This window comes from Alligator mississippiensis, chromosome 1 (genome assembly GCF_030867095.1).
Source record: "Alligator mississippiensis isolate rAllMis1 chromosome 1, rAllMis1, whole genome shotgun sequence".
Taxonomy (NCBI): Eukaryota; Metazoa; Chordata; order Crocodylia; family Alligatoridae; genus Alligator; species Alligator mississippiensis.
In genome coordinates, this window is record NC_081824.1 from 94,002,109 (window position 1) to 94,029,214 (window position 27,106).

The following is a 27,106-nucleotide window of genomic DNA, read 5'->3' on the forward strand; positions in this document are numbered from 1 at the left end:
CTTTTCACAGGCATGTAGGTAGTGGGTGGAAGGGAAGCTTATGTGAGTCCTGTGATGCTGGATCATAAAGCCCTCTATTTACCCAAAAGCAGCTGGGAGGACATGAACCGCCTGACTCATAGGGTCAGGGTTGTACACACCAAGAAACTGTATCCTACTGGGGATCAGCAAATGTGTGCATGGCAGGTGTCCAGCCTCAGCAAAAGATGCCAGCTTAATCAATAATGAGTAGTTCTTTTGTAACAGAGACCCTTAGCCAAAAGTTCCCAAGTAGATTGGCCAAAGGGGAACAAAACCAACCTGAGGAAACATATCTCCAAGGTAAGTCTTTTAAGGTAGGTCAAGGGCAAGTTGTCAACAGTAGTGGGAGCCCTGAAAATCTGTTTGACACTCAACCTAACATTTTGCAATACATTACTGAAATTCTATCACTGGGTGATAACAAGCTTAATTCTTCCATCAGATCATTTAAAGTCTACTATCAATAAGGCAAGATAATTTACTTCACTCAAAATGATCATCACTTGAGTATTGCTAACTTGCCATTTGTTATTGTATGGACTTATACAAAACACTTTACAAAAGGCATAGAAAACATAGGGCTAAGTTCAAAGTTTTATTAGGATGGTAAAAATTAGACCACTTTACACTCACCTTGATTCCCCTCCTTCCCCTAGTTTTCTTGAGCTGCAAGAGTGTGTAAGTAGATGTAACCTACATTTCATGGACTCAGAATATGGTCTTATAAAATTAGCCTGTTTAAGTTGCTCCTTTTTCTGGTTCTACAATGTATAACTTATCCTCTTTTAAACTTTGTTATGCAACATTAGAGCAGTTCTAAGTGTATATAAGCAGGGCCGGATTAACCTTTTAGTGGGCCCTAGGCAAACAAACTCATGGGCCCTGGGCCAGTTGAGACCCCGCTCCCCACTTTGACTCTGTGCCCTGTGGGGAGTGGGGCTCAGAGCTGCCACTAGGAAGCAGCCACCATGGCAGCAAGGCTGGAAGAGAGGAGGGGAAGGCAAGAGAAGTAGACGGGGCCACTCATACCACCTCCATGGAGGGAAGGACAGGGCCCCCACAGCTCAGGGCCCTAGGCATGTGCCTAGTTTTGCTATACATTAATCCAGCCCTGTATATAAGACTATATAAAATAAGCATATGGGGAAGATCTCATTTACACTTCCTTAAGTTTCTGAATTACACCCACAGCACCAGTACACAACAGTTTGCAATCTACCAGTAAATAGCAGAAATTACAAAATGAGCAAGGGTGACAAAGAATAGGCAGGGGAGAGGTTGAGAAAAGGCAAGGTCCCTTCAAGGTCTTGACAAAGAATAGCCAGGGGAGAGGTTGAGAAAAGGCAAGGTCCCTTCAAGGTCTATTGTGATTCAGGTTGGTTTTGCTGTTAGTGTTCGACTCTGGGCTTGCAGGTTTTTCTTTTTGCCGAAACCACTAAACTATCCATTGGCCTCAGTCAGGCCTTACTCCAGTAGGATGCTGAGCCTTTTGTGAAAGGTAACAAGTGAATTCAACAGCCAGGACAGCAAGTATCTTGAAAGATCTGTACTCAGTTTAAAATATGTGTGTCCTTCTTGATTTTACTGTTAAAAGTAGATATTGGCCTCTTTGCATTTAAGAGTAAGCCCTGCATTGTCACAGATTGTTTCATATGCCATCATCAATATACAGGTGATTTATCTTCTAGTCTTTGGATGCCTGGAAATGAAAAATCCATTCAAGGATGGCATGTGGGGGAATTGCAGTGGTGCAAGAGTTCCACAAGCTTCAGTAGTTGGCCAGGAGCTGACCAGCACATCACGGTGGTCGACACCTGCTCCATCAGGATACCCAGGAGAGATGCTGGTGCAGGATTCACCAATGGAACTCCCAGGAAATCCCAGTATTAAGCTAAAGCTTCTCTGTTCTGGCAGGGTACACATAGACAAAGGTAAGTTTCCCTTGAGGGCCAGCTGGTCCAGTTTTTGTTAGCAGTCCCTGCATCAGTCAGGAAAAGGAAGTCAACACACAAAGTTAAAGTGTGCAGAACTCTGCCTTGCTCCTGAGTTGATGGCTTTGCTCATGGTACAGATCAGACTACAAATTGCAGAGTCAACTCCAGGGACCACACTTTAAGAACCACTGAAAAAGAAGGGCATTGCATTTCAATGAGTGAAACCTCAGCTAACTCATAATCAATTGTTATTTCAAATCCATGCACGTGTGTCTATCTGAGCATTTGTTCATTTATTCTGCAAGCCTTATTCACATGAGCAGACCCACTGAAGCCAATTAAGCCAGTACTTATGATTAAGGACTGCACGGTTAGAATCTGTCCCTCAAACATGCATGTGGGATGCTGCATAATACATTCAAGTATAAACAGGTGAGTACAGCTGGTTGATAAGCATGATTTTGTATGCCTATAACAAACCTCTATGTTTTCTTAATTACTTAGCTCATAGAACACTTGGATTTGCTGTGTTTAAATCAGACCACTAGTCCATCTCATTCACTAGCCTGCCTTCATCAGTGACCAAAATGTCAGAAGGCAGACTCTGTATCTGGCCAATTGTACAATGCAGTATATAGTGCTATATTTGCTTCCTAACCTTTCTAAGTGATCTTTATTCACCCTGAAGCATGTGACCATTGGATAACATTCCTTCCTGCCCCCAAATATGGTGATCAGTCTGGCAAGACCCTCTAGCTAACCAGAAACCTCCAGCTTTAATTCCCAACAGGGCAAACCCCAGTCAAAATCCCCAGCCCTGGCTGAAGCCAAAGCCCAGTGCCTGTGAGAAGGCTTAAAAAAAAACCCTGGCACATGTAGCATCCAGGGGGGCAGAGGAGGCAGAATTCCCTCCCCCAGCAATCAGCAGAGCCCAAAAGTTTGGGAAATACCTATAGCAGAACATAGGCGTAGCTCATCCCCAACCAGTGGCTGTCCAGCCTCTTCTAACTTGAACACCTCCAGTGATTAAGCAACTTCTTATCTGACATCATACAGCAAGCCAATAAATGTTACTGTGATCATACTATTATTCAACCTTTTATAAGATGGAGCTACACTCCTTGATTCAATAGTCTCAAGCAGCAATGAACACCATCAACTGACTCCATGTTGCATATGGAAATCTTTATTTCTGTTGGCTCTGAAGTTGCTTAAATAGACATGTTGGAGCACTGCCTCAGCTGCTGTAAATAGACACAGTTGAAGTTAGTGGAGTCTGCTTACAGTTCAGAATCTAGTCCTTTGAAAAGACATGCAGAATGAGTTCCCAGGATCTTAGTGCAACCTGTTATTCCTTGTGGGGATTTAGGAAGAGAGGTGAATGTGGGAATGGTTTGATAACAGTCTTCAAATATGAAAAGGGCCATTATAAACATGATGGTGATCAATTTTGTAACTGTAAGGGTAGGTGAAGATTAGAACAGATTGCCTATAGAGGTTCATACCCATGTAGCTGCATCCAGACTGGTGCCGGGGTTACCTGAATCTGATACAAGGATTTCTGGGCTGCTAGGATATATCTTCAAGGAAAATCCCCAGCAGACCCTTGCCCACCTGCTTGCCTGCTCCAAGCCTGGAAATATGAGAAGTTAATTTTCCATTCTTGAAAGGTTTTAAATGCAGGTTTGCTAAATGTTGGTTGGTATAGCTTTAACTGGGATGATCCTGCCTTGAGCAGGAGATCAGACTAGAGATCCCTTGAGATCCCTCCAGCCTTATCTTTCTACAATCCTTTGTTTGATATCACACAAAGTGTGATACAAAGTGTGGAACAAGTCCACCTGTCATTAATCTATAAAAGAGTAACATTTGAGACAGCCTTTCCAAATACACACACACACACACACACACACACACATGCACGCACCTTTGCCCCCATTAGTTCTTTAATACTTTTGTACAAAGAGTTTTAAAATGTTGCAGCATAGCTACATATTGTATCAACAGCTACTTGTCTGTGTCTTTTCTTTTATGATTTAAAAGCATAAATCTGGTATACTGTAGCTTTTCCTTCCTCCAAATACACTGGATCTGTCTCTAGCTTCACTGAATTAGTTTTACATCAGCATTGCTCCACTATCTTCAATGGAGTCATTGGTGTAATTGGTAACACAAATTTGTATAAATAGATTAAATTTAAATACTTTCTCTCCAAAATGAATGTATCTGCAGTTAAGCTATTAACCTAATAAGGCACTGGGATTTATTTCTAACTAATTAAGTAACAAATAAGTCAAGATACCAGTTAGAACTGCTTTGCTAGGGATTTTGCTTCCGATTGTCCTGACGGGGTCAGATACCAATGTGGGTGTACATGCTGAGCCTGACATTTCCTTTTCTAAGGACATAGGCGATTAATGGGGCATTTCATTAATGCTGCGAATAAGCCTAGTGGTATTGAGTGCCTTGCTTCATCTGTGATGAATAAAAAGTACTGAGAAGAAGCTCAGTGGCTGAAATATTTTGCAAGTGCAGTGAATCTTTTCCTAGATAGCACTTTTTCTGCTTTTACACACAGTACCTATATCCTCCAGATTCATATACAATATCCAGGGGTGGTGCCAGCCTCTTCCCAATGGGGGGGGGGGGGGGCTAAGGTGGGTTGGACAGAAAATTGCGGGGGGCTGTGTTATACATCTTCTGGCCAAACATAGTTACTCATTTTTTTAACTATACCCACTTAAACGCCATGCCTCTGTGGGCTGTGAGTGGGAACAGGGCAGCAGCAGTATGTGAGGGGAAGGAAGAGGGCTTGGACAGAGGTGGCACTGGGAGGGGTGGCTATGTGGGGGCTAAGGAAAATTTTGAGGTAACTATAGCCCTCTAAACCTCCCCTAATGCCACTCCTGACAATATCCATATAGAACCTATACATAGAGGCTATATGAATATCATCTAATGTAATCATTGGGTGATATATCACACATTACAGAGAATGAACCGCTTGAATACTATGTACCTAGCATCTGATAGACACATTCAATATTTTGTGTGTTAAAATACAAATGAAATAATAAGATGAAATTTAATGCATGCACCATGGTAGGAATAATATTTAGAGGACAGTCTCAAGCACCAATTCCACTTACCATTCTCTCTGCTTATAAACTTTTGTTTCTCTTACTTAAAAAATATTAGTTGAAGAAAAATACTCTGGGTCAGATATTCTGGCTGTGCCCAAGAGAGATGTCAATGGTTAACCAATAATGTGAAATCAAAACTCATTAACTCATGGATGGCCAGAAAAAGGACCAGAAAGGAATACTGTGATCATCCAATGTGATTTCCTGCATAACACAGGCCACACAACTTTATCCAGTTATTTCTGTTCAAATTAATAATAGCTCATTTTCATTTGTTTTGATTTAACCTATAAAAATGATTGCAAATCAAAGGGCAGGGGATGGTCACCACCAGCCTCTACTCTGGGGAATATTTGGTGAGAGACAGCTAATAAGCAACTTCCCTCCCACACTGGAGAAAACATGATCCTGGTGAAGAGGCTTCTAATAATCTAATGCTCCATGCGGCCTCACCCTTTCCCTTCATGCTCCATCCATTTGCAGTGCCACTTAGAAAACCCTTGCACTCTTCATATGAAACATCCAAATACAAAAGTATTCATCTGTCACCTTTCTGCTCCTCTGCAGTACTTCAGTATGTACATTACCCAAGGACACATGTCTTTTCCCCTACCATATCCCTGCCATGAGGAACACCTACACCCCTTGCACACTACCATTTATATCAACTAGGCATTCAGGCTTCACGGTGTCAGAACAAGCTTCTTCAGAGCAGTAGCATGACTGAGGGGGCAACTGGGGCAGCAGCCCTGGATGCTGCCTTGAGGGGGAACTATGACCACTGACAGCATAGCAGCCAGCACTGCCCCATGTGATGTTGCTGCCCATGGCATGAAGGTGCCCTGATATGCCTATGCTTCAGGGACCAAACTAATACTGTGGAATGAACTCTCACAGGAGCTAAATACCATCACAAAATTCACCAACTCAAATGTAAGGTGAGTTTCTTAGATCTTGCTTGTTCTAACATAAACATAACATAACCACACAAAACAGGTAAGTTTATATTATATAAAGAGTATATATTATAATGTAATAACTTAAAAAAGAAGGCTCTTGCATACATTTTTTCACCTGGGGAAAGGATGAGGGAACAAATGTAAAGGTTAGTCACACTGTTTAATGTAGTACTGGAAGGCACCAAGACTATAATGACAAGAGAAGCATAAGCATGTAAAATAGAATTTCATACCACAATACGCAGTCTTTCCAATAGATACACATACTCTCTCCCCACCCCTATTCTGTGAGATAGCCAACCAGCTTATGCTCTCTTCTGCCTGCATGAGATATTCAGCTTTTATTTTTGTTCTCATGTTCCTTGACAGACCTTGCCCCAGTGCCTAGTAAGGCATGGCCTGACCAGGCCCAGACTTCTGCCCCAAACAGTGGTGTGAAAAAGAGCAGAAACAGAAAGCAGACAAGTAATGGAAATATCTTTCCCCTATATGTAACCATACAACAGCCTGTTCACCCAGTGTTGTTTTCATTCATCAGGGAACTTGCTGAGGCTTTTGAGGGTTTCATATTCACCACTCCCTAAGAGAAATCAAGGCTTTTCCCAAAAACCCAGTAATGGTGATCATATAGGTGTGTTGCCAAGTAACACCTTTGCTTTCCCTAGGTGGCACCCATCTTGAAAGTGGTATCTTGCACTGAGTTTTAAGTTTGTTAGAATAGCTCTTTTCAGTGTGAGTAGCAGAGTTAGTTTACTGCCCCAAATGTGCAAAGCATAATCCTTCAAAATGAGTGTCTGACATCATGAGTCACAGGCTTCCAAAATAAAAAGAAAGAGGAAAAGCAGAAAGACACTTATTAACACCAGAAATAGGGACCAATAAAAGATTTTGTTTACAGGATCAAGAACCCAGATATGCTGACTAGGAATGCATTGAGACTTAAAAATCCTTGAGCATAGGGAGGAAATATATCAGGAAGGCATATACATCCCATTCCAGAAGCTGGAGTTACAACTTCTACCAGTATAGCATACCACATTGCCATGTCCAAAGAATCCCTGCTTTCGCCTGTCACAGTCACTGAAGACATACATGAAAAGTCCTTAGCAAGTCTATGGTGACACATTTGGGATGGTCGCCATTAAAATGTTGCTAATGCCTTGTGCTAACCATTTACTACAATTGGTAGGGGACTATAGTATAGTATGCTGTCCAAGGTTTTTCGTACGTTTCCTGTTATTCAGGACTTATCTATGGGTCTTTTTTGTTGTTGGGGGGGTGGGGGGCTGGCAGGAGGGGTCAGCAGTCACTGAGTGCTGAGGAATTCTTACAACACTTTTTGAAAGGGAATGAATGATCCAGTGTTTTCCCCCAGAAAGACAAAGTGAATGGAGATCACTGGAAGTTACTGAAGAAAGGCTGTTTTAAATAGAAAAGAAGGCTTGGAAGGAAGAAGGCTCAGCCTCCAGGATGGACCTACAAATCCAGAAGACTTTAATCTAGGTTCTCAAGACATCTGCACTCCTTGCACTACCATTTAGAGGACACCTTACCCTTCATGCAAAAGCTTCATTCCTGTGTGAGATATGTGGTAGCCCTTTCCATCTGGTATCATTAGTTAAAGTGGAAAAAATGAGGCTAGCTCCCCATGGCCCGTTAAATTCTGCTTTCTCCAAGCCCAGAAAAATAGCTCAGTCTTTTGCTTCATCACTTCCAAGGTTAAGCTGACCTTCCTGCTCTGTCCCCTATTAACAGAAAAATAAGAGCATCACAGTCCAGCCAAGCCCACCACTCTCAGATATATACACACGTGTTTCTTGTGAAAGTAATTCTCTCATTGTTTAATTATGACTTTTGTCAACAGAAAGTAAAAGTCAGCCACAGCCTCTTGTAGCTTGAATCTTCCTAGTCTCTCGCCCACCTCCAAAAAACTACTTTCACTGTAGAGCTATGAACTTTGGTTCCACTTAATAGGTAATAAGCACAAGGCAAGAGGAAAAGAAGTATTTTTGTTTCAAGAAGAGTTGCTCTTTTGTTTTTAGGTGGTGATAAGACACAATGAGAGGAAATAACATCATGGATAAATAATAAATCCCCTTGTCTCTGCTGCTACAGCACAGGAGAGCCAAAAATGACCATATAACACTTGCATTATTCTGGAATCCCATAAGAAATTTAATTTAAAGTTTATGAACACCACTTGTGGACTGTGATAGCCATTTACACTCCCAAAGCATGCATAGAAATACAGTAGGTTTCACTGCTATATTAACATTATTACATAGCCATACATATACCAATTGATTGTATATATATGTATATACCCATTGTGTTGATAATACCAACACTATTTTAGAATTATATTATTATTTATAATTGCACATACATAGAAAATGGTTTGATATATGTATGTAATTCAATACATGCATATATGTATGTAATTCAATAGTACTCATTGATGTTGTAGATCCTTTTTCATGGCAGTAGTCCTATTCATTTCAGTGGGATTACATAAGTAAGATCTTGCAAGACTGTACCCTTAAATAGCAATATTTTTTGTGCCAAATCATGCATTAAATAATGACATGCAAGAAATAGAGAAAAGCCAAGCATCCACAATCATGACAATTTTATCCAACACACAACATTTTTTCAAATTCCTTTTTGCCTTTTTTTTCTTACAAGAATGACAAGTGGTCTTGGAAATGCAAGGAACTTATATATATGAACAGTAAAATTTCATCTTCAAGTTATTAGCATCTCTGATCAAAGTAGGGGAAAAAGGACACTGCGCCTTACAGGAAATTGCTCGGTGTAATAAGATTTTCAGCTATTTTACTACAGAGTCCTCCTTCCGTGATTGCTACCCATTTTAGCGTAAGCATCCGAGGATGCACAGTTCTGCTTGTTTGAATAACCTGGATATCCGCGCATTGTCTTTATGGTGCAAAAGAGCCGTCCCTCGTTTAGGCTAGATTATTTTAGCTCATAGGAATGCGCGAGGCATTATTTTTAATTCTAAAATGAAACATCAGTGTGCTTTGGCAATCGACCCGTGCAAAGAAATAGAGCCTGCCTATTTTCACCCACACCGATACACCCAAAAACGTGCCCCCGTGAGCGCAGCTGCTAAGCGTTTCCTACAGCAGTGGCACATCTTTGACAGGTAAATTAGGCGCTATCGTTTACAGGAAGGGAACTGGAGGAATGTAGGCTATCCGTTGAATGCTCCTACCCCGCGGATTGTAAAATAATCTTGCCAAAGCCATTCATAGCTATTAACTTCCTCCTCCAGAAAATATCGGGTGGCACGCTAAATAATAGAAGGGGCGAGGTCTACATCGATTCCCACTCGAGTCACCTTTTTTCTGAGATGAGCTGGCTCTCACTCGGCTCCCTGGAGCCCAAGCGGGGCTTTGCCAGCACCTCCCATCCCAGCAGGACCAGAGGATGTTAGAGAAGTGGGGCTGGAAGGGACCTCCACGGGTCCTACCCTCTGCTCGGGGCAAGATCAGCCCTGTCCAGCCCAGCCCCAAGCGGGGCTTTCTGAGCACTGTCCTGAGACAGGCAACGGGAACAACTCAGTACCCGAAGAAAAGGCTCGTCTGCCCAAATGTCCTTGAGGCTGGACCGGACGGCATCTCCATGGAGAACTCACAGCCCCGGCCCAGGCCAGCTTGCACGCAAGTGTGTGCGGAAGAGAGGGGTGCGGGCCACAAGTCTTGCTCTGCTTTCCCATGTTCAGATCCCGCTGCAGAGACACTGGGGGAGAAGATGATTTGATTTGATTTTTTTTCCTCCCACGCCAGGGGATGTCCCCCTGCAAACCCTGGGAAACAAACGTCTCTGCCAAGCGTTGGCTTTTGCCCCTAGCTGCAGCGACCCCACCTACACCGAGGACCGCGAGGCTCTGAAACGCGGGGAGTCGTTGCGTTGCGAAGGGAAGTCCTGCTTTCAAGGCGGCGAGGCCGGCGGGCGGGGGGGAGAGGGTTTAGCGAGGCCAGCACAGCCGGGGGCGAGGGGGAGGCTACCATCTTCATTTCGGCGTCTCTCGCCCCCCCGCCCGGGCTCTCTGGCGAGTGAAACCTTTGCCCGGGAAAGGGCGGAGTTCGTGGGCTGGGAGCGTGTGTCTTGATCCATCCGATTCTGTCGCTGTGTCCCTCCCGGGCCGGGCCCCCCGGGGCTCGGGCAGGAGCGGCCCGAGCTGGAAGGAGAGGGGGCTCTTGGCTCAGGACTGCTCGCTGCGTCCGGCCCTTGCCTGCCTCGCCGCAAAGAGGGGCAGAAAGGCACCGCCGCCGTCGCGGTGCGGCCCCGGGTGCGGGCAGGCTGGGCTCCCCGCGGGGCCCCGAGCCCCGTTAGCAGAAGGGCAGAGCTGCGGGCTGGCGCCGGCCTGGGCCATCTCCCGCCTCGCCCGGCCCGCGGAGCACGGCTCCGCTCCCCGGCCCGCGGGGCGAGCACGGACGGGGCGCACGGCTCGGGCGCGGGGACGGCGGAGGCGCGGGGCAGGCGCGGGTCCTGAGCCCCTGTCTGCAGCCCTCGCCCGGCCCTGGCCCGGCGGCAGAGCCTGGGGGCCCGTGTCCCCGTGACGGCGGTGCCCCCGGTGTGGGGCAGAGGGAACCGCCCCGCCTGCACCCTCTGGGGCACGACCGGGGGGAGCCGGGCCGGGCTGCAGCCAGCCCGCAGCGCGGGGTGCAGGCGGGCTCCCCAAAGGCCCCGTCCTGCAACGCAAGCGGGCTCCTGAGCCCCAGCCGGTGCAGCCGGGTCGGCGGGGCGTGGGGAGACCCCCGGCGGGGACGCCCGCGAGCAGAGTCGTGTCCTGCTCTGGCTCCAGCCCGGCCGGGGACCCCGCCCCGCCCCTGCCCCTGCCCCTGCCCCTGCCCCTGCGGCGCGGCCGAGGCCGGGCTTGGGCGGCCTCGCTTACCTCCTGCCTCGGCCGGGCCTCGGGCACCTCGGGGCCCGGAGGCGGTCAGGGCCTCCCCCCACACACACACACATGCACACACATATACACACACAGACACACACATGTACATACACGTATACATATACACACAGATACACACACACATGCACACATGCATACACACAGATGCACACATATCACACATACATAAGCACACAGACGTGCACACATACAGACACACAGACAACAGACACACATCCATAAAAACACACACAACCATACACACATGCATATAGATACACACACATACACATCCACACACACACACAGACGCACAAATATACATGCACACATACATAAACACACACACTTACACACAGACACTCGCGGGCACACGCACACAGATATACACACACACACACACCGGCCGCGGGGTTGGTGCGGGAGGGGGACGAAAGCGGGACGCGGGCCGGAGCAGCCCCCCCTCCCCCCGGCCGGGCCGGCTGCATTCTCGCCGGAGCCGCTTGGAGGTTCATTAATATCATTAGCATTTAACCCCCTCCCTGCCCCCCTCCCCCTCCCCAGCCCACGGCTGACGTCACACCCCGCCAGGAGTTGGGGGGAAGCGCAGGGAAGCGGCGCGGGCCCGGGGATCCTTTCCCTCTTATACGGCCCGTCCCCGCCGCCGGCGCTGCCTCGCCGCCCCGGCCAGCGCCTACCTACTCCGGCTCCCGGCGCCCCTGCCAGGCCAGCCCTGCCCTCCCGGAAGGATTCTCCTCTGTGCTTCTTCTTGCTTCTTGTGTTGTTTTCCCTTTGCAGGACCGGCCCGGGGCCCCGCAAACTTTCTCTCGGGCTCCGGGGACATTCCTCCGCGCCCGGGGCGGAGCCGCCGGGATGCGGAGCCCGGCCCCGCGGGGCCGCTTCTAGCCGCTTGGGAAGCACCTGTCAGTGGCAGGAGGCCGGGGCAGGGGCCCCCTCCCGCGCGGCGAGACTTTGTCCGGAGGTCGCGATCGCGGGGGACTCCAGCATGAGCAAGCCGGCGGGATCAACAAGTGGGTAATACGCGGTGGGGGGGGGGTGCAAAGCCTCGTCTCGTGTCATCCGCGGCGCTGCCCGCGCGCTGCCCCCGGCTCGGCTGCTCCGCATCGCGCTGCCCGCCCGGTCCCCGCTGGGCGCGCAACAGGTCTGCCCACGTCCAGGCGGGCGCCGCTGCGGGTGCTGGCCGAGAGGCGCTGCGTGCGCTCGCTTCTCCCCCATTAGACTAAAACATACCGAAAAACCCAAGTCCCAAGACTTGGGAACTCAACCGGGTCGGTGACACTGAGCCGCATCGCCCCTCGGGGGCAAGAGGATTGCGAGGCAGCACTTCGTAATCCTGCAGAGAGGGAAGCAGAAACAACTGAAAAGTCACATTTCCCTTAAGTCCTAAATCCGCGTCCCGCATAACTGGGGGATTTAAAGCCCGGCGCACCGCGGGCCGGGCCGGGTAATCCCCGGCGGGGCTGTCGGGGGTGGAAAGTGGATGGAGCCAGCAACAAAAGCGGCGGATAGGCAGGGCGGCGGCGGGCGCTGGCGGGCCCGGGCTGCGCGCCTCGTCCCTTGCTCCTGCCCCTAATCCTCCTTTGTCCCCGGGCCGTGCGAGCCCGCGGCCCCGCTGCCTGCCCCGCCGCCGCCCTCCCCGCCGGGGAAAGGCGCTGCGTGTCGCGAGGGCGAGGCCCGGCCAGGCCGGGCTGAGCCACGAGGAGCCGATCTCAAGTGCCGGGGCTCCGCCGTGGGCAGAGGAGGCAGGGATCGGGCCCGGGTGCGGTGGATCCCTGCGGGGTTTTAAGGGCGGCGGGGGGGGATCCAGCTGGTCTGCGAGATGGAGCAGGCGGCGGGGAAACAACCCGCCCGCGCCACGCCGCTCCGGGCCTGCTGCAAGGGCGGTGGCATCCCGCCATCGGGGTGCCCCAGCCCGCTGGGCCCTGAGCTGCTCCCGCGGGACAGCCCCGCGGCCCGGGTGGTGCGTGGGGCAGGGACCCGGCTGCAGCCGCGGCCACGGGCCTTTCCTTCCCCGGGGGCCGGGCACAGCCGACCCGCTCCCCGAGGGACAGAGAAGGCCGGGCCGGGCGGCGCGGAGGGCAATGCAACGCAGCGGGGCCGGGGGCAGGCGGCGGCACCCGGGCTCGGCGCTTTCCGCAGCGGCTTCGCCTCTCGGCGTCCAGCGGGGCCTTGCAGGGCCAGGGGCAGGGCCGTGCCGGGCCGGGCAGGCACTGCCCTGCGTCTCCCCCGGGGGAACGGGCACACGGGGAGGGCAGAGGGCAGAGCCCCCAGGGCTGCGGGCAGTGGCCAGCAGCGTGCGGCCGGGGCGCGGGAGGGCTAGCGGCGTTGGTCCCGCAGCCCCCGGGCCCGGGCCCGGCCCGGCCCGGCCCGGCCCGGCCCCTCCCAGGAGCTCGGGCCGCTCTGATCCCTGCCTGGGTGGCGGCGAGACCCCGGCCAGCAGTCCCCGCAGCCCAGCCCCGCTTCTTTCAACAGCCCTGATGGTAATTACAGTAATCGAAGCTGCCATATATCTTTAAGCAATTATGACACACAAAGAGCCCCGCGGGACCCCCTGTCGGGACATGTTCAAAACGGCTTCGCGGGCCAGCCCCGCTCCCCGCTCCCCGCGTCCGGCTCCTGGGACCCAGCTCCGGCGCGGCCCGGCCAGGCCTGCCCGGGGCGGGGGCAGCAAGTACCTCCCGACCTCCCCCAGCCTCCCTCTGGCAGCCTTGTCCTGGCGAAAAATACACACGCACACCCCTATATATATACACACACACACACATACGCACACGCATCTAGGTACACACACATACATGCACGCATACACACACGCATATACACACACACACACACACACACATATACAAGCATACACACACGCATATATACACACACACAAATATATCTGTACAACTGTCCGTGTATCGATGGAGCCGTAGCTGTCGATGTAGAGCTGGGTTCTCGAGCCTGGCTCGGGGAGCCGGGCGGCGGCACGGAGGCCGGAGGCCGGGTCTCCGGCTCGGCACAAGCCGCGCAGAAAAGCAGGAGGGATCCGAGGAGCCGGACACGCTTTCGGGCCCTTGGGAAGACGAGACTTTGGCTGGATCGGGCCGCGGGGGGGGTTAGGGGGCACAGGAGCCCCAAATGCTGAGGGCAAGAGCTGCAGGAGAGGAGACAGTCTGGGAAATAAAAAGGGCAGGTGTCAGCCCCGAGTGCGGCGGGTTGCTTTGCCCGGCTCTGGCCCGCGAGGTCCCGGTGCACGGAGCCTGGAGGGGGCCAAGGAGAGAGAGAGACGAAAGCAGAGATAAACTCGTCCCTGCCATAAACGCAGGAGCCGGGCGGCGGCGGGCCGGGGCGGCGGCGGAGCCGGGAGCGGAGCCGCCGCCCCCCCGCGCGCGGGAAGTGCCGCAGGGAGGCTGCGGGGGGCGCGTCCCCCGCCGCATTGTGCGCTACCCGCATTCCCATGCTACTCTTTTTGCCGGGTCACTGGTGACCCAACAGGCAGGTGGCGAGGAGGGCTCGTCATTCCTCGGGCCCCGCGCCCGGCCCAGCCCCGACCTGCCGGCCCGGGCCCAGCCCGCGCCCCTTGGGCCCGGGGCCGGTGGGGCGCGGGGGTCCCCTGCCGCGGGGTACTCCTCGCCTCCAAGTTTCCCCTCCCCCTCCTCCCTCCCAGCCCTGCCCTAATCCCCGTCCCCTCGCCGCGCTGTGTATAGCAGCTGTCGAGTCTCATTTAGGGGAGTAGCTGGCAGCCCGGGCTGATTGGAGGCAGTCAAACGGGTCTCAATGGGGGAAATCATTAAGTTAACACTTTATCTAATGTCCCCATTGTCTGGCCGGAGGCGCTGTTTCACAGCCGCGGGCAGACGTCTCAAAGCAGCCCGGCCTCCGAAACTCTCCAGGGGCCGCGGAGGAGGCTCCAGCCCAGCCCCCCACCCGACGGGCTCCTTGCGAACAAAGGTCGTGGCTGCCAACCAGCTCGAGCCCGGGCCCGGGGGCTTAGCTGGACTCACTGCGGGAGGGGAGAAGGGGAGTCTGGCTGGTGAAGCAGACATGGGGTCGGAGTGAGCTGCGGGGTGCGCACCTCGGGGCTCCCTCCGCCCAGGGAATGCTGCAGAGTGGTGCCAGGGGAGCCCTGTGCAGACAGTCCCCTTTGCTGGGACAGGGGCACCCAGCCCCTGTCGTTACCCCAGCCCCTGCCCCCGGCCCAGCTCCTGCCGCGGCAGTGAGGGGCCACAAGCCCGGCTCAGGGTCCCTGGTGAGCCCTGCTCAGCGCCGCTCCCTGTGCCCACCCACCCACAGGTCGCATCCTTGACATCCCCTGCAAGGTGTGCGGGGACCGCAGCTCTGGGAAGCACTATGGCGTCTATGCCTGTGATGGCTGCTCGGGCTTCTTCAAGAGGAGCATCCGCAGGAACAGGACCTACGTCTGCAAGTCGGGAAACCAGGTACCGGTACCCCCCAGGCTGTAGGGACCAGGATCGGCACCTCCCCTGCCCGGGCATCCCCCCCCACCACCTGGGCCCAGGGGCCAGCAGGGCAGGGGCTGCACCTTGCTGGGCCTCCATGGGATCCCCCCACCCTGGGAACACTGGCAGCTCCTGGCACTGCTCCCCAGACCTGAGGTCAAACGTCAGTCTCCAGGACATGGATGGCCTGGGCACAGCCAGGTGGTTGGAGGGGCCCAGGACAGGATGAGGGGCAGGCTGGGACAAGGCTGCCCACCCAACCCCCAGCTCCCTGCTTCCTGCTCTCCCCCTCCTCCCCCCACCCCAGCCAGCTACATGTCCCCCTTCCAGCCCTGTGTCCCTCTGTGTCTGCAGGACAGGCTGGCAGAGGAGGGGACCAGCCTTGGGCATGGGGCACAGGCAGAGCAGGGCTGAAAGAATGAGGTGAGGGCAGGGCTGGGTGCCCTCTGGCTGGTAGCTGTCTCCTGCTCAACACCACTTCCCCAGGGCTTGCCTGCTGGGACCATGTGTGGATCCCACTCCAGATTTCCCTGGTCTGGCTAAGCCCAGATCTGGAGCCAGGTGCCCAGGGGGCCTGGGGCACTTCCAAAGGATAAGAACATAGGAATTGCCAATGTCAAACCATAGGTCCTTCTTGCTTCATCTCCTGTCACACAGTGACAAAGTGGAGGCTAAAAAGGGGAGTGAACTGTGTCTGACCAGGGTTTCCTCCCTCCTCACTGTTCCTCTCTGCCTTGCAGCCTCCAGCAGTTTAAGGTCTAGTTCTGATTCAGAGGCTGTGTCCCTAATAGCTCCTGATGCCCCTTTCCTCCAAGAATGTGTCCAAGCTCTTTTTCGAATGTGGCTAACCTATCAGCTACCCCACTTCCGGGTGGCCAGGAGTTCTGTCCTCACCGCAGCGCCATGCTGGGTGAAAAGGAACCTCCTTGGGTTACGTTTAAGCTGCCTGCCTACTCCTTTCATTTCATGACTCCTAGCTCTTGAACTGTGAGAGAGCACATAAAAAATCTCTGTGTCCTTTCTCTGCACTGTTCAGTATATTGTGGACCCTTGTCATGTCCCCCCATCAAGCATCTATCTCTCTTCCAAACTGAACAGGCCTAGCCTCTGTAGTGTATCCTCTCCTCCTAGGGAACCACTCCAGATCACTGATCATCTTTGTTGCCCTCCTCTGGACCCAGGCCAAGGTGTAGTCTGGGTGGTGGGGCAGGCACTGGGTTGTCCCAGTCCCCACTTCTCATGGCAGGGCTGTGCTGTGCTTGTTGCAGGGGGGCTGCCCAGTGGACAAGACGCACCGGAACCAGTGCCGGGCCTGCCGGCTGAAGAAGTGCCTGGAAGTCAACATGAACAAAGATGGTAGTTGAACCCTTTGGCCTGCCTGGGCAAATGAAGCCTAGATCTGGGCGCACACTCCCCTGGGCTCTGGGAGATGAGAGGGTCAAGGGCAAAGGCAGGGGCTGCAGGATGTGTGAGGCAGGCACAGGCTCGTATAATGCCAGTCCCATCCCAGCCCAGGTCCCATGTGTCCTGGAAGCCTTTTAGATCTACCACTTAGAGGAATCTTATGGCTACTTCCTGGGCCCAGGCGGGTCACAGCCTTGAGTGATCGCTGCCCCCCTGCTCAGGCTTGACTCCTGTCCAAACAGAAGGTTTTGCTGGATCTGAGAGACTGCCTGGCAAGGGCATAGCCAGGATCTTGCCAAGTATGAACACCTGGGCTTTGGCAGATCTGCCCTGCGGGCTGCTGTGACACACCCACCACCCACCCACCTGTGAGCAGGGCAGGGAAAAGTGATGATAACTCTAAATCTCCTGCTGGCACTGGTGTAACTAGTAACAGAGCAGGGCTGAAGAGATGGCTACGCATGTCCAGGCACACCAGATCGTGCTATGACTGGGTCTGGGTAAAACAATCTGCCCTGGAAGATGTATGCTGTGCATGCTAGAAGGCATTGGCCATGCAGGATCCACTACTTCAGCACAGCTCACTAGGTGACTGTGCCTTAGGAGCCCCGCTGAAGCCAACAGGAGCCTTTCTGAGTCACTTGATTTTCTAACTGAGCCTTTTTTTCTCCCCTCCCCTTCCCCCCCGCCCCAGCTGTTCAGCACGAAAGGGGCCCACGGACATCCACAATAAGGAAGCAAGTAGCTCTGTATTTCAGAGGACACAAGGAAGAGAATGGAGCTACCCCACACTTCCCCTCTGCTGCTTTACCTGCCCCTGCCTTCTTCACTGCTGTCACCCAGCTGGAACCCCACAATCTAGAGCTGGCTGCTGTGTCCACTACTCCAGAAAGGCAGACCTTAGTGGGACTTGCACAGCCAACTCCAAAGGTCAGCTCTCTCCTGCTGATGTACCTCGCGCTTTGCAGGCTAGATGAACACTTGGATGAGATGGGTTAACCAGGAATGGTCCTGCCTTGAGCAGCAGGTTGGACTAGATAACCTCTTGAAGTCCCTTCCTTCCCTATCTTTCTGTGTTTCTACTCAGCAGAGGACTGACAAGAAGATGTTACATTTAAGGCAAAATACTGAGAAACAAAATTGAGGTGGGGAGAACCTCAGCTTAGAGCTGGGTTCATTAAGAGGGATGAGAAATTCCCTTGGTTTTCCCAAGAATTGTGTTTGAATCAGAACTGCCAGATGGGACCTTCAATATTCATAAGATCATTTTGACATGGAGGGTAAAATATGAGTTTCTTGCTCTATGCAGTTAAACGCACTCACGTGCACTTTAAACAGTCTTACATATGCATATGTGTTACATAGAAATGCACACATGTGCAGTGGAACAATGTATAAGTACTGCCACCTACAGACTACACATCAGCCAGCTTGTTTCTACCTTACTAGATGCTAAACTAGGATAATTGTTGACTTTCTCTTCAATAAATGTCCACCTCTATAATGATTAGTCCCTAATCCATTGTCAGGTTCCGAACAAATCACTGCAGTCTATCCAGATGGCTGTGTTCACAAATGTGATCGATCTTCCTGTTTATTTCTTGGCTTTGAAATGATATAGACAGTTTCAGTAACCTGAAAAATGAGGAGCTATCCAAGAGTTATTCATAAGAACCAAAATATATCCATATTGCTTTATCAAAATATATATAGGCACATTTGCACAGATAACCATCTAAATTGTTGTAAATCAAACTGGTTTATAAAGCCTGAATCAGTTGTTGAACTGGGGGCTCTTAACATATATAGTATTTCCCTGCTCTTATAGCAGAATTTGAATACTTCTGCAGGTAGGGGATCAAGCTATATAACAGCAGACTTTTTTTACTAACTGTTACAGGTATAGTCTGTCTTTACTTTTCATGTAGTGCAATCCTACATCATTTATTCACATGGACAGCAATCATGTAACATGCTTTAGAGAGGGGGCACTGAAACCAATGGAAGATTTTTTTTGTTGGCTGAAGGATAGGATTGCTGGAATTATATACTGTACAGGAGAATAATTGCTGAAGTGCAGGTGGGTATATGTGTGAACAATGTGATGTTTTTCCTTCATCTTATATGATATTGACTTATTTTATTTCTTCTAACAGTATCCACATGAAGTCAATGGTACACCTATGTATCTCTATGAAGTGGCTACTGAATCTGTTTGTGAATCCGCAGCCAGACTTCTCTTTATGAGCATCAAATGGGCCAAAAGTGTTCCAGCCTTTTCCACTTTGTCATTACAAGATCAGGTAAGGATTACACAATAAGTAATTATGCTTAGCTTGGTAACAGTATTTAAGAGGGGTTCAATCTTTAAAATTCAGATCTGCATCTGGATTTTTACCATTCCAGAGCTCTAAATGCTTTTGTTCTGGCTAGTAACAAAGATATATTATTTTAACAGCAATATTCATGTGACTGAAATAGTTATTTTATAGAGCAGATGAAACTCAAAAAGGGAACAAATGATGATATAAGATAATTTTTCTTAAGAGGCAGTACACTCCAGAGGGCAGGGCAAAAGGCAGGAAAACAAGAGATCTAAGGTGAAATCCCAGCCCCATTGAAGTCAATGGTTAACAAAGTCAATCTGACTTCATGGATCCATGATTTTACTTCTGGGCTCTTCCACAGCTTTACTATTATGTAAGCTTTGGTGAATCACTTAGCTTCTCTGTGTCTCAGCCTCTCCTTCTGTAAAATGGGGGTAATGATATTTTTTCTCTATATTAAAATCCATTGGTGCTTATGGATGAAAAGTACTTTATGAGTTAGATATTATACTTCTTAATTCTAGTAGTATACATTTGCCAGTTGATTTTGTAATAATTCTATGTCAATGGAGTTACTTCACTTTCATGCCAGTGTGATGATGAGAACAGAATTTTCCTTGCCTTTTTTTGTTAATTAAAATCTTCCTTAATTTGTCTTGTTTTCCTCTGTGACAACTTGCCTCTGCCTCAAGTAAATTGTGTGCAAACCAAGTCATTTCTTAATGACTTGATTTTTGATGAGGACATGATGCATTGTGTATACTGTATTAATTCTGAAAAGTAATCAGGCAATAATAAAAGAAAAAATCAATACAAAACCCCAATCACAAAATATTCTTAATATTTTGATGTTATTGAGTTTAATTATGTAATATGATTACTAGAAAGAAAAACACTGTATTTTAAATAGCACATATAACTATATTAATTGACTCTTCTAAAAGTCACCAAATAGAATACACTAACGTATCATAGACCAAACATTGTAAGCCTTATTGGACAAAAACAAGTGCACATTTGGAGCTAAAAAAGATCTTTTTAGAAGGGCAATGGTGTTGTCTTCTTAAAACAGAAAGGCATTTATTTAGATAAATTGAAATATCCCTTTGCCAGGGCTAGTCCCAGATTTTGAGGGTACTTTTGTAGAATTAAATAGGCAGGGCCTCATTCATTTTCCCTCTAAGTATTGTCACTGGTGAATCAGATTTGTACATTCAAGGCCACTGGCTGAGATGCTGCAGTGAGGGCATAAGCCAAAGACTTAACAGTGAAAAGGAAACTGTATTTATGAAGACAATGGCCCAGATTCTTCCACTGCTGAATGCAAGCCACCACCATTGGCTTAATTACAGTTGTTCCTGTGTGGCTGGATCTGACTATCACAGAGTTCAAAGGAAGTACAATTAGGCCCAGACCACATGCATAATGGGTTTTGCTCTGAATATCACAGCCACTTCAGTAAGAAAGCTCTCTCATAATGCAATCTACTACTATCAATGGCAGTCCACCTGGGCCAGGACTTAATTTGTCTTGATTTATAAAAATTCCCCCGGAGGCCATGCCTGCTAGAGGAGTGAGGTGGGGTAGTGGAAGAATTCCTGAGAATACAGTCCATTCTATACCACTCAACATTCCTCAGAAAGATAGGACAATTACCTGTCACAGACATCAGAATATCCTGTCATCTTAAGAGAATCAGCTACATATTTTATTTTACATATACTGAATATAAAGAAGTTGTAATAGCCATTGAGTCTCTTTTAAAGTGGAAGCCTTTCATCTTTCCCATTATTCTGTACATTTTCTAGAAATGGATGAGTTGAAAAAGTTTCAAGGATCTTTTTAGATATGCCCATCACTAACAGGAGGTCATCCTTTCAGACCAGCTGCAGGACACACAACTCTGGAGATGCATACGCTCCAGAATCCATAATCTGAGTATAGTACTCTGGCTCAAATAATCAAAACTTTTCAAACTTAAGAGGTTTTCAGTTCTTGGATTTTGTTTGAATTTCTTTCTACCTTGGTTCCTCTATCATACTCAGGAGAATTTCAAAGATCTGATTTTTAAAGCCTTTTTTCCCATAATTAATCAGAGAGTTGATTCTTGTAATTGAACAACTATTAAATTTAATTTGACAGTGGTATGGATATTGATGTCTGAATTTCCTTTGTATATCTCTGATGTCTGCCTGAACAGAGTCCGAAATCATTTCCTAGGATCTGTTTTTGTTTAGAAATCCTCTAGAAAAATTAAAATATTGTGAATCTATAACTATATGTCACCGTTCTATCTTGAAAAGTGTGAAAACCAGCCTGTTGACAATATACCCATTACTAACAAAAGGTCATCCTTTCAGACCACCTGTAGGACACACAACTCTGGAGATGCATACGCTCCAGAGTCCATGATCGGAGTATAGTACTCTGGCGCAAATAATAATTTGTCATTAAATGATTTTCCTCAGGAGCTGCATATAAGCTTCCTGGAAGCTGCATGCAGCTCAGAAGCCAGTTTGGTCACAGCTGTTGAAGACCATTGCCTATTCTGGAGCAAAGTAGAAATAAGTGTCCAATCTCAAAAAACCCAGAGATTTTTTAATTACTTTGAGAAACAAGGGTCATTTATAAATTAAGCATGAATTAATCAAACTGGTGCTTTTAAAGCTTTATGCATAGGAATTTGAAGAAACTCAGTTTTCAGAGAATAAAGCCCTTTAACTTTCTGAAGTCTTCAGGTTTCAGGTGGGAAAGAAAATACGAAATTGATATCTTCCAGGAAACACAGTTCATTCTCGTATCTGCATGACTGAGTGACAAAAAGATTTTTTAAAGGAAATAAGTGGCTCTGAATTGATTTCTTCATACAACACAGAAACCTGCATATCTAAAAGAGATATCAGTTCTTTATAAAGCAGAGATTATCTGGAGGAGGATATAGCTTATAGTCTCCAGTGTTCAGAAATAATTAGGAGTTTGTTCTGTTCTACTCAGAGCAGACCTGAGATGGATACCACACTTCACATTTTTTCAACTGTAGCATAATATGCTGTGCAGTCTTTGTTACTGTAAAAGCCAATGCAATTATTTAAATATTGATTATGTATAAATAGAGTTATGATTACTTACTTTTCAGTCACTATCTCAATGTTGTATTACATCTCTGCAATGCATTTTAGATAGTATGAAATGACTGTGATGATAAGTATTTTGACTTACGAAGCTCTATCCCTCAATCTAATGAAATCTATGCAGTTTGAAATACTAAGTATTAAACATTAGACATATGATAAGGAATTTACATTTTTTGCATGATATTGATACTGCTGATATATGCTGCTTACACATTTGAGTCTAAGAAAATGAAAATTAAATTACAATTTTGTCTACCTTTTTTCCATGTTAAAGAAACATTGCCAGAATTGGTAGGCCTGATAAGTGACTTTCCCTTTTCCCTAATAAACTATATAGTTGAAACATCTGAGTTTATAAGCAAAATCTTTGGCTAACATGCAAAATTTATTAGGCTGAGGTTAATCAGATAGTTAGGAATCCCTCCACCTCTTCCTCCAGTTTCAAAGCACCGGTGTGGCCACTTTTGCAACCCCTTACAGAAGTCTTAGCATGGCAGTAGCATCATCAAGTCCTGAGCTTTGCTTCCCTTTCCTAAAAGGACAAAGCAGCTTCATTATGGGGAAGTCACCATGTGCTCTCTATGGCATGTCCCCCAGCCCAGATCATGGAACTAATGAAGTTTTGGCAAAGGAAGTGGGCTAGGCCAAAAGTCCATACATGCAAAATTACACTGTGCTGTTTTTACCAGTCTAAGCCATAACAAAGCTGAATTCTCCTCTCCTGTACACCAATGCATCTCCAGTGAAATCAACTGGATTGTCTCTGCAAAAGAAGAGGCAAGCATAGCACAGTGGTTACCATTCAGCCTCCCTGTGAAAAAAAATCTACATCACCAAATGAGTGAGCAAACCATGCTAGAAACTGCACTGATCAGATCTAAATCTTGGTACCCCAGACTTCTTGGTTGCTTGGGTTTGGAATTGTTTGGTCCATTATGCAGAGAGAGGGACAAACCAAAATTCTTGGGTCTGGATTCAAACAGGTGAGGGAAGTTTGTAGCTAAGGGTCTCACTCTGAAGGGGAAAAAAATCAGCAACCAGTTTGCAAGGATTATCTTAAGCAAAAGTAGGAAAACAAGTAAAATTGAAAATATGCAAGTAGCTACGTGTACCATCTAAGAATGACAGATTCATTCAGCCAAGAATGGGTTAAAGGTAAAAAAGCTATTTCTGGTGATCATAAAGTAGTGCTTTGAAGGGACTCTCTAGCAAACGAGGTCACGATTGATTTGATAAATCATATATTTGTAACATAAAACATTCTAATGTAGAAGCAACATCACCAAAAGAACTGTTCAGGTTCTATTCCCCCCTCTACACGTATACCTGTTAACACTGAGGATTTTAGTGGCAACCATTAATCCTTCCAGATCATGGTGCATGCGTGAGAGGTCACCCAGACCTTCAACACATATGACTAGGGAGGAGTGGAGGCTACCCAGATCTTTCATCTCCCCTTTATGCCACTGAGACCAAATCCAAAGGCCAGACTGAGTCCAGATGTTTGGTGCCTCCATGGCTGTGATTGTATAAGCATCCAGGAATCAAACCCAGGTCTCCTGTATGGCAGACAAGTATTCTACCACTGAACCCCAGGGGACTCCAACACTGAGGTGCACACGGAGAGAAGAGGCCTTTCACTGTAGAAGCCTACTCAAGAAAAATATGCATAGATGTTTATATAGACTGCAAGGCCTTTGTGGTGGGATCTGTCTCTGTTTCTGTTTGTACAGCACCTAACACCATGGAGATTCTCTCCACCCACAGCCTAAAACAAGTCATTAGTCTCAGTAATAGATCTACAATACATATAGTTAGGCATAGATACCTTATAAAAAAGATGAAAGAAAAGCTAAAGTACTCAGAGGGAAAAATACCATGACAGGCATTTAAAGTAGTTTTTAAAATAACAGAAATTTACATAGTGAAATTGTTTATAAATCTATAAATTATACACTATGTTATATTGTACATCTATTGTATGACAGCTGATGCTTTTGGAAGATGCTTGGAGAGAACTGTTTGTTCTAGGAATAGCACAATGGGCCATTCCAGTTGATGCTAACACTCTACTGGCTGTATCTGGTAAGAATTGCACAATTTAATGACTTTGTTATAGAAATTACCATAAAAATACATTACTGAAAAAAGAACAACATGTAAAGAATAACAAATTTGTACTGAACAATAGAGCATACCTGTCATTTATAAATCTATATTTAAATGCAAATAATGTTGTTTTGTTGTATTCATGACTGCTTGCATTGTCATTTAAATGCAAATTACTGTGTTTGTTATCATCCAAGAGAAGATTTTATATTAACTTTCATACAATATAGTCAGTTTACATAGCATCAGATATCTAAGAGTGACAATTGAATAGATATTGATACAGAGGATTTTGTCAGAAATCAATATAAAATACTGCAAATGCCTTAATATTAGAGTATTTATTTTACATGTTTTTATTGTAGGCATGAATGGTGACAATACAGATTCTCAGAAGCTGAATAAAATTATTTCAGAAATACAGGCTTTACAGGAGGTTGTGGCTAGATTTAGACAACTTCGGCTAGATGCTACCGAATTTGCCTGTCTCAAATGCATTGTCACTTTTAAAGCTGGTAAGCAGAAATATCCCCTTGCTTTTTCACTCTGATTACTATCAGTTAGCTACTTAAAACAACATTTTGTAGCAGAGATCCAATTACATCGGCTTACAGTTTTCTGCTGCTCAGTACTGATAGGCAGTGTTTCATGTAAGCGTTAAAAACATTGTACACATCACAGTGCATTCTTAGATAAATTTAATTAACACTAATGTAAATGTTTTTGACCAACTGAAGAGTCAAACTGACTGGTTACGGATCTGCTTTCCAGTACCTACACACAGTGGTTCTGAACTCAGAAGTTTTCGAAATGCTGCCGCCATTGCAGCCCTTCAAGATGAAGCTCAGCTCACTCTGAACAGTTACATCCATACCAGGTGACTGCTGTTTTTTTTCAATATGCTTTTAAAATGTTGTAGGTACCCTCCATGAAGGCAGTGGCACATTTCCATTGATTTAATGGGGCCAGAGTTTCACACACCAGGTCAATGATGAATGTATGTCTGTGGCAGAACCTAGATTCTGCAAATGGAATAAGGGATATGGAATTTATTCAGATAAATGGGAAAATGGAGTTTTTTTCATCTGGGATTTTTCACAGCATTAAATAACAAAAACAATAAAAGCAATAACACATATAATAATAGCAGCACTTTTCTTCCAAGAATTAAAATCTTTTTACTGTATTGCTATACCCATTTTGAGGTGGGGAAACTGAAGCACAGAGAAGTGAAATCACTCATCCAAGACCCTAGAGTGAACCCATTCCAGAGATGGGAACAGAAAAACTGAGATCTTGTGACTCTTAGTTCAGGCCATAGCAACAAAAATTATGAGAGTTAAAACATTAAAGAAGATTTTCACTTCAGTCTAGTCCTGTGTAACATAATCAAGATGCAGAAAACAACCATAAGAAGGTGCAACTGTCACCTTTTAAAATTAACAAGAATAAAACTGGGAAGGCACTATGCAATCTACAAACCACTCTACTATTCTTCTTACTATATAAGCTGTCTTTTCAATATTACCACTGCTTAGAATAACTTCCCAACTTGAGCCACAAGTCTAGGAGTGTGGCCCAAGCAGTTCATTTGGCAACTAGGACTGTGAGGAGAGATGCATAGGGGAGAAAAGTGCAACGGAAGAAAGGGTGAATCTTCTAGCTCATTCTTTGCAATTCTTCCATCCATTTGAGGGGCTGCAGTGGTAAGTTCTGAATGGTCTTGCCCCTACTTAAGTTAGCCTTGAAATTCAGAGAGGCAATTTAGAGATGGAGGGAGTAGGTAGAAAGGAAAGGAAGGGGTGTAACTTCTCTGTGGTACATTGCAGCTTTCCCATTCCGTTTGCAGTTCACTACCCTTGTCCCCTTCTAAATTTTTGTAATGCCTAGTGCAGTGCTTCCCAACCTTGGGTCGCAACCCAAATGAGGGTTGCGGAGGCAATGTCAGTGGCACCGCACACCAAAGACAAGCTGCACCACATGCTCCCCAGCCCGTGCTCCCAGGCTGCTACTGCAGTCCACTCCCAGCACCAGGTTGCAGCAAAAAAAGGTTAGGAACCACTGGTCTAATCATATCAAACTGCTTCTTCCAGGCCTGGATCCACAGAGGGTGCAGTAGTGTGGCTGCACCCTCCCTTTTTGGATTGGACCACACCATAGGAGCCTCAGGGGACTTTTTTAAGGTCCTAAAGGAGGTGCAAATCCCTCCTCCCCTCCTCTTCTCTATCTCTCTCACCTGCTGCTGTTGCTTTCTTTGCTGTTCTGGGGGTAGGAGAAGCACCAGGGGCTATTCCTTCTGCTCCAGTCTGGCTGCATGCAGGCTGGGCTCAGTTGGGGATGGTGACAAAAGCAGTGGGGATGTGCAGGGAGAATCCCCTGCCCTGCAGCTGCTTTCAGGAAATGGAGCAGGGAGGAGGGAACTACTCTTCTGTCATGCTGTGGCTTGCTATCTCCATCCCCAGATGAAGGGAGGGGTTGAGGGGAGGGAAGGAGAGTGGGGATTTTCACCTGCGTTAGGGACTTGGAGGCTTTTAAAGGGTTTTTTCTGCATCAGGGGGGCAAAAAAGGCTGGCAGCTAGGGGTGCAACCACCCCTGTAGTGCAGGTTGCTGCTCCTGCACCCCTTTTTGAGAAATCCTGGATCCACTGTTGGCATCTTCCTCTACTATTGTTCTAAGAATGA

General features: G+C 47.8%; 1 protein-coding gene across 1 annotated transcript in view; it reads left to right on the forward strand.

Annotated features, from left to right (window-relative positions):
• The first annotated feature begins 224 nt into the window (after positions 1–224).
• The window catches only part of NR2E1 (nuclear receptor subfamily 2 group E member 1), a 30,762-nt gene continuing 3,880 nt past the window's right edge, over positions 225–27,106 (forward strand). Inside the window, exons 1-9 of the mRNA XM_019499879.2 lie at positions 225–321; positions 1,710–1,952; positions 15,284–15,429; positions 16,719–16,806; positions 17,549–17,784; positions 19,011–19,157; positions 24,304–24,400; positions 24,790–24,939; positions 25,196–25,301. Coding sequence (XP_019355424.1) covers positions 225–321; positions 1,710–1,952; positions 15,284–15,429; positions 16,719–16,806; positions 17,549–17,784; positions 19,011–19,157; positions 24,304–24,400; positions 24,790–24,939; positions 25,196–25,301 — 1,310 coding nt within the window. The remainder of the gene's footprint in view (positions 322–1,709; positions 1,953–15,283; positions 15,430–16,718; positions 16,807–17,548; positions 17,785–19,010; positions 19,158–24,303; positions 24,401–24,789; positions 24,940–25,195; positions 25,302–27,106) is intronic.